The sequence below is a fragment of the Austrofundulus limnaeus genome, unplaced genomic scaffold (genome assembly GCF_001266775.1).
Source record: "Austrofundulus limnaeus strain Quisiro unplaced genomic scaffold, Austrofundulus_limnaeus-1.0 Scaffold2873, whole genome shotgun sequence".
Taxonomy (NCBI): Eukaryota; Metazoa; Chordata; class Actinopteri; order Cyprinodontiformes; family Rivulidae; genus Austrofundulus; species Austrofundulus limnaeus.
Window position 1 is genome coordinate 3,222 of NW_013955275.1, and position 6,570 is coordinate 9,791.

At 39.7% G+C, this 6,570-nt stretch overlaps 1 protein-coding gene across 2 annotated transcripts in view; it reads left to right on the forward strand.

Moving 5' to 3' along the window:
* gal3st4 (galactose-3-O-sulfotransferase 4) overlaps positions 1-4,757 on the forward strand; it is a 6,811-nt gene extending 2,054 nt beyond the window's left edge. The window contains exons 2-4 of one of the 2 annotated variants that reach the window (XM_014000263.1): positions 761-877; positions 1,031-1,328; positions 3,430-4,757. In XM_014000263.1, the coding sequence (XP_013855717.1) occupies positions 761-877; positions 1,031-1,328; positions 3,430-4,497 (1,483 nt within the window). In that variant the 3' untranslated portion in view covers positions 4,498-4,757. Of the gene's footprint in view, positions 1-760; positions 878-1,027; positions 1,329-3,429 lie in introns of both variants that reach the window. The other variant, XM_014000262.1, reaches the window with a different exon arrangement.
* The last annotated feature ends 1,813 nt before the right edge of the window (positions 4,758-6,570 follow it).

Consider the following 6,570-nt stretch of genomic DNA (forward strand, 5'->3'; position numbering starts at 1 on the left):
GCGTACGCCGTTTTCTGGATTTGACCGTATGTCAGGTTTCAGTAAGAAATCCACACAAGTCTTTGTACATGAGGCCCCAGGTGATAACTTTCTGAGACTTAATAAAATTAATACATTGGGTCATGAAATGCAGTATTTTGGGAACAGCCATAAACAGACATATAGACACTGGAAAAAATAACACTGTCTGCCTTCACTTTTTGGTGAAGGACAATGATTTTTAAACATGAATCTCTGTTAATGAATAATGTTTTTCACATGTCTGTAGGGTAAAACATGACAAAAAGCAGGCAGCACACACTATTGTGAATGGTTGTGAGAAAAATAAACCATTCTACATGCAAGCAAACCCAATTCACTTCTCAGTTATGACAAGTTTCAACTTGCCAAGAAACTCAACTTGCAGGTGTTCTTTCAGTGAGACTTTATGACAGGTTTGGGACATAGTTTGCTCACATACCTATGAGCCAAATAGTTAACATTCCCAGCTTTCTGTTCAGTCATCTTGACTTAGATGAAAATGTCTTAAGGGTCACAATTATGACTATGATACCTCCTGCCAGAGGCCAGTAGAATAAACAGCCCATTTTGGGAGTGTGAGTTGTCCCTTGTGATTTTGTTGGCTCTGGTGAGGCATCACCTGAAACACGGGGGTGGGGGTGGGGGGGGGTCTTATTTTTTTGTTCTTTTACTTCTCTGTCACTGTTTTATGTTTGTCTTTGAAGTGTTTATATGTCCTCATCTCCTTTGCTCTTTCCAGGATGTTGCGGAGGCTGATATGTGGTCGACTGGGTCCAGTATGGTTATGGAAAGCACTGCTTCTTTTCATAGTCATTGCTTTTGCTGGACAGCTGATGGGAATAATCTTCAACAGGAGGTATGGGATTATGTTAAACATTTTTATTTATATTGTACTTGTACTCTAGTTACAGTTTAGTTGTAGTCTGGGGATGAAGCTCTAGTTCTTAGAAACCATATCTTTAATTTGCAGAAAAATCTTCAGTAATGCTGCTCCTCTGTTCTCCAGCAGTGTCCAGCCAGCTCCACAATCCATCTTCTCTTCCCCTGACGCTCAGGGCCCCCCGCTTGGGTCCTGTCAGCCCCACACTCACATCATGTTCCTCAAAACCCACAAGACAGCCAGCAGCACAGTACTCAACATGCTATATCGCTTTGGAGATGAGCACAACCTCTGCTTTGCCCTACCACTGGCTTACCAGCTGGGCTACCCCCTGCCCTTCAATGCTCACAGGGTCAAAGGTTATCGAGGTCCCAGAGCCATCGAGTTCCACATTATGGGCAATCACATGAGATTTAACAAGCCAGAGGTGAGTTGTCCACTGAAACCACAGTCATCCATGAGGGGAAAAAAAAAACAAGAACTAAAACGAAGGACTAGTGATCCTTAAATAAATGCATATTGTCCACCGTCTTTAGTGTTTTAGACTATAATGAGAAATACTTTGAAAAAGCAAAAGGAGGAATCTCATTTTTGCAAGATGTTCAGAGAATGTGTTGGTGACAATTCTCAGTTATTACCATGTCAAATTTTAGGTCAATACCTGTAAAATTGACTGAGTCATTTCTTAAGGTCACTCATACTGTTGAATGTTGAATTTGGATTCATGAAACATTTTGATAAAAGACAGAATCTGACACTCACAGAGATACCACCTAGGCAAAACCATTCAACACTTCTCCTTTTGGAAGCAGACAATAAACTAGAGGTTTGTGGGAGACCTAGACAAAGCGGGCGTCTCCTTTTAGTCTAGCTCTGTGGTTCTAAAACCGGAACATTCCTCCATGGCTGTTCTAACACATTGTAATGTATTTTTATCCAACACCTCCCATGTCTTTTTGTGGAATTTAACAGTGATGATAATTTAAGTTCAGTCACATCAAACCATAAATCTGGYGTTTTAAATAAAGATTGTTTAAACCAGAGAGCAGCTGTGGTTGAATGGTTGGAGCAGTCCTCCAATGAGGGAGTTGGGGGTTTTGATTCCWCCACTGATTTGTCACATGTCAAAGTGTTAAGAGACTAAACACACTGCCTCTGATGAGTGTCCCATCAGAGTATGCATCGAAAGCCCTGATTAGTCTCTAGCAGAGGTCTTCAACCCTTTTCCTTGTGACCTACTGTCCTGCATATTTTAGCTGTTTCCTTGCTTCAGCATACCTTATTCAAATAATTAAATTACCTACTCAGAATGTCATCAGGTTTAGCAGAAGCCTGACAATCACTCATGCATTTCATTTTTGTAATTTCCCTTGTCTCTATAATGATCAGGGACCTCATGTATGGACATACAGTAGTATAAAAAGCTGTAAAAATTGCCACCAGGGGGCAGGAACTTACCCAAAAGGGGTGTGTTCCTTTAGACATTGCGGTTGAGTACCGTCTCATTTTGTCATACAAAGTTGTTTTAGTTCAGAAATAGAGCAAAAACAGACTAGTGTTTTGCATGTGCATCAGTTTTGAATAACATACGTTAAAAGTGATACTTGAGTGAAAGTACAAGTATCTTACCATAAAATTACTTTGGTAAAAGTTAAAGTCTCAGTTAAAAATATTACTTGAGTAAAAGTCTTGAGGTAGCTGACATTTATTGTACTTAATTATAAAAAGTAAATGTCTATTATAGAATGTATCTAAGTATTAATAAAAATAAAAATATCCATAATTTCTGGTTTCGGATGAAAACGTAAAGGAGGCTCCGAGCAGCAAAGCAGGGAAGATGAGGGAAAGCAGGGGAGAGGGAAAAAGAGTCCTACTTCAGACTCAGCAGAAGCAAAAATAAATAAATAAAAAGAAAAAAACAGAGCAAAGAAATAAGCAACAATTATGCATATTAACAGTCATATAAAGTAATGGGACAAATATTAATGGTTAATGATTCAATCCTGTAACCTTCTTGCTGAGTACTACAGCAGCTCCGTCACCTCACAGAAGAGATTGTTCTTTTTCATTTCACKCCCTCTCAGCTAAGTTCCCAAGTTTGGCCAGTTTCTAACTAGAAAACAGGTGTGCACACACAAGTGGCTCACATTCGCCTCAARTATGCTAACCCAGAGGTTCTTAACCTTTTTTGACGTCGGGGCCCAATTTGTTGAACATAAAATGACACGAAGCCCAGTCAGACAGTGTAGGAGGACACTTAGGAGCCTCAAAACTTGTATTTTTTGAAAACATATTTAAGAAGATACTTTCAGATGACACCTCAGTCCAGGACAGACATGTCCACCTCTGCACATTCAGAAGATAGAGCCATAGAGGCAAACTGAAACACCCTACCTCTGTAGCAACTCTGTACCTTAAATGAAGTGCTCCAGTAGAAGTGATTTTTTATTGACAATTACATTACTGTTGTTGAATTCCAATAGTAGATGATGGTTGATGATTTTATTTCCTTTATTTTGGCTTTTTAGGTGGAGAAAGTGATGCCATCAGACACATTCTACTTCTCCATCATCAGGGACCCTGCGGCTCTGGCTGAGTCTTCCTTTGCCTATTATAAAGCAGTGGCTCCAGCCTTTCGGAAAGCCAAAGGATTGGGGGACTTTGCTGATGACCCTAAAAAATACTACGACCCTCATCTCCGCAACAATCACTATGCCAAAAACTTGTTGTGGTTTGACTTTGGTCTGGATCACAATGCTAATTTCTCCTTGGCATTAGCTCGGGCTGGTGAGGACCTCATCCGGCAGACCTTTAAGCTTATTTTGGTGTCGGAGTACTTTGACCAGTCAATGATACTCCTGAGACATGCCCTTTGTTGGCCGTTGGATGCTGTTGTCTCATTCAGCCTTAATGCTCGACAACAGAGGCCCAGTGGCAATGGAGGAATTAGTGGGAGCTGGGTAGGAAAAGCTGCGGCAGGTGTTGGTCTTAAAGGTGGGAATAAACAATCAAAGGTGCCCCCAAATCTGTCATTAACAGAGAATCAGCGGGAAAAACTGAGACAGTGGAATGCCTTGGACTGGTACCTGTACAGAGCCTTTAACAAGACCTTTTGGGAAGATGTTGACAGGTTTGGCCATACTCAAATGGAGAGGGAAGTAGCTCTCCTCAGGATGCGGCGGGAAGATCTGGCTCGGGTTTGTCTCAGAGATGGTGGAAAGCCYATAGAGGCTCAAAGGATCAGAGATAAAAATATACGGCCTTTTCAGAGTGGTTTAGTAAAAATTCTAGGCTATGAGCTGCAGCCTGGGTTAGACAACATCACTCGGACCTCATGTATGAGGATGATCAGGCCCGAGATCCAGTACAAAGACTTGTTGGACTTCAAACAGTTTCCTGAGCCCTCTGTTGCCCAAGTTCCACCAGGCCAACAGAACCAGGTTCTGATGGTAGCGGTTGGTGGGACATTTTTAAGACAGGATTCATCCAGGAAACGAGGRACTCTGGAGGATGGGATGAAAGACTGGGATGGAAGTCATTTATTCAGGAGGAACCAGACCATGATACGAGTGCATGAAAAAAGAAAGTTTAGATAGTGTTACCTGTGTTTGTTTACACATGTAAAAACACACCTGTTTCTGCCTGTTTTCCTCTCAGCTGTAACTGGTGTCATTCTGTTGGATGTTTTTATAGCAGTAGATAAAGGTTGCTTGTACTATGTTGTGTTTTTTTAATAATAATTCTCTAAATGTGGACACAGCCTTGATATTACTCTGTATTTGAAAGCAGACACATGGAAACCTGTTTTCTGGCTGCATTTATCAGCCAAAACATTAAAACCACTTTTTTAACTGTGTGTCGGACCCTTTCTGCCACAGAAATAGTTCTGACACATCGGGGACATTTTGTGCTTTTAGTCTAACAGTTTGATCACATTCCCATTAAAATCKGGCTGGAAAGGCATCTCAAATATTAAAGATGTGACATTTGTTGAAGGAATGCATATCACTTTCTGCCTTTCATGTTAGCGTTTTAAACATTTTGTTGAAATTTTAAAAATGAATTGTATGATCTCACAAATTGTTAGTGCTTGGAGTATGTGGGTTATTTTTTAGTTTAGTTTCCAGACTGGAATATCTTCACTTAGCCATTTTTTCCCGAGGCCAGTTGATTAGCTCTGGTAGCTGTCTTTAATTGACTTGGTAATCAGTTGGAGATTAATTCAATAACTACATTCTGAGAGTTTAATTGAAAAGTAAGCTTGACACAATTATGACATAAATCAGTTGATGCTTTGCAGAACTGAACTGAAAAATCTGGGAGGGTAAAATGCCTGATTGGATAAAAAGATTTATTTGCACAATGAACGTTTGATATTGTATTTTCTCTAAGTTCATAGTATTTTTACAGCACAACATATTAAACCAGTTTGTCAGTTCTTATTGCCTTCAACCCACCTGCCACTACAGTCTGAACCTCTTAATGAACATAAGAGACACTCGTACAAGCTCAAGTATCACTTTAGGCATTCTGTTCCTGCTACAGTTTGTAAGCTAGCACTGCCCACTGAAGAGAAGCTGGGATGGAAAAACCTTTAGTGCCCTCAGAAGCCCGTTTGTATTCATTTCCCAACCAGTGAAATTAAGAGTGTCTCATGTATACGTCTCATGTATCTTTGGAAATAATCCAAGGCTCTTGTTTCTGTACAGAGCAGGTCTGCAGCCTCCACAGGGTCTGTTTAGAGTTACCATCTGAACACAGTACATTCTTTCAGTGTCTGAAACTGATAAAACTTGTAGAAGGACTCGCTGATTAAAGTCAGATGGACAGTGTGTTGCAAACATTTTCAGCCCTCCTGGTGTCCTCTAGTTGCCTTTAAAACCTGAGTGTTAAAAATGAATTTTGGAAGGTTTTTTATTTTCTCATTAACAGAACAGAACTAAACACTATGAAGATTCAGAATGTTTATTATAATAAAAAAATGAAAACATTACACACACACACACATATAGATATTTACTTTCCCTAAGTTAATACCAGTTTTAGCATCAGTTCTGCCACCAGGTCTGTTCATGCCCATCTCTATGATCTTAATCCACTAACTTACTGAATCTTTTGTCCGTTCTTCATGTCCAAATTGTTTCAGGTTCAGGTTAGATGGGTGCTGTTTGTGTCCAAAAATCAAGCTACAAATAAAGATCAAACTACAGAATCTTGGTAAAATGGACAGATTTTGCAGTGTACGTGTTTGGGAGTGGTATAGTGAAGATCCAGACCTCAATCCAACTAAGTTTTAAAATCCTATGTCCATCCAAAAATACTTTTGATCTTGTTTTTGAGACTGGTTTACTAAACAAGAACAGAATGTGTAAAATTAATAACCTTGGTATCAGAAGGCGTAAGATTATTTTGTTAGCCTGAAAATTTGACTGAAGTGAAAAATTCTGTCACTGCAGTAAGAAAATTTTACTTAGTGAGATTCTTGAAATAAGAAAATTGAGTCAAATCAAGTATTTCAAGAATCTTACAAAGTAAAATTTTCTAACTCCACTGGCAGAATTTTTCACCTAGTGAAAGTTATCCTCATGTGTGCACCACAACAGCTTCAGACACACACACACACAAACACACACACACACACACACACACACTATTACACACACACACAC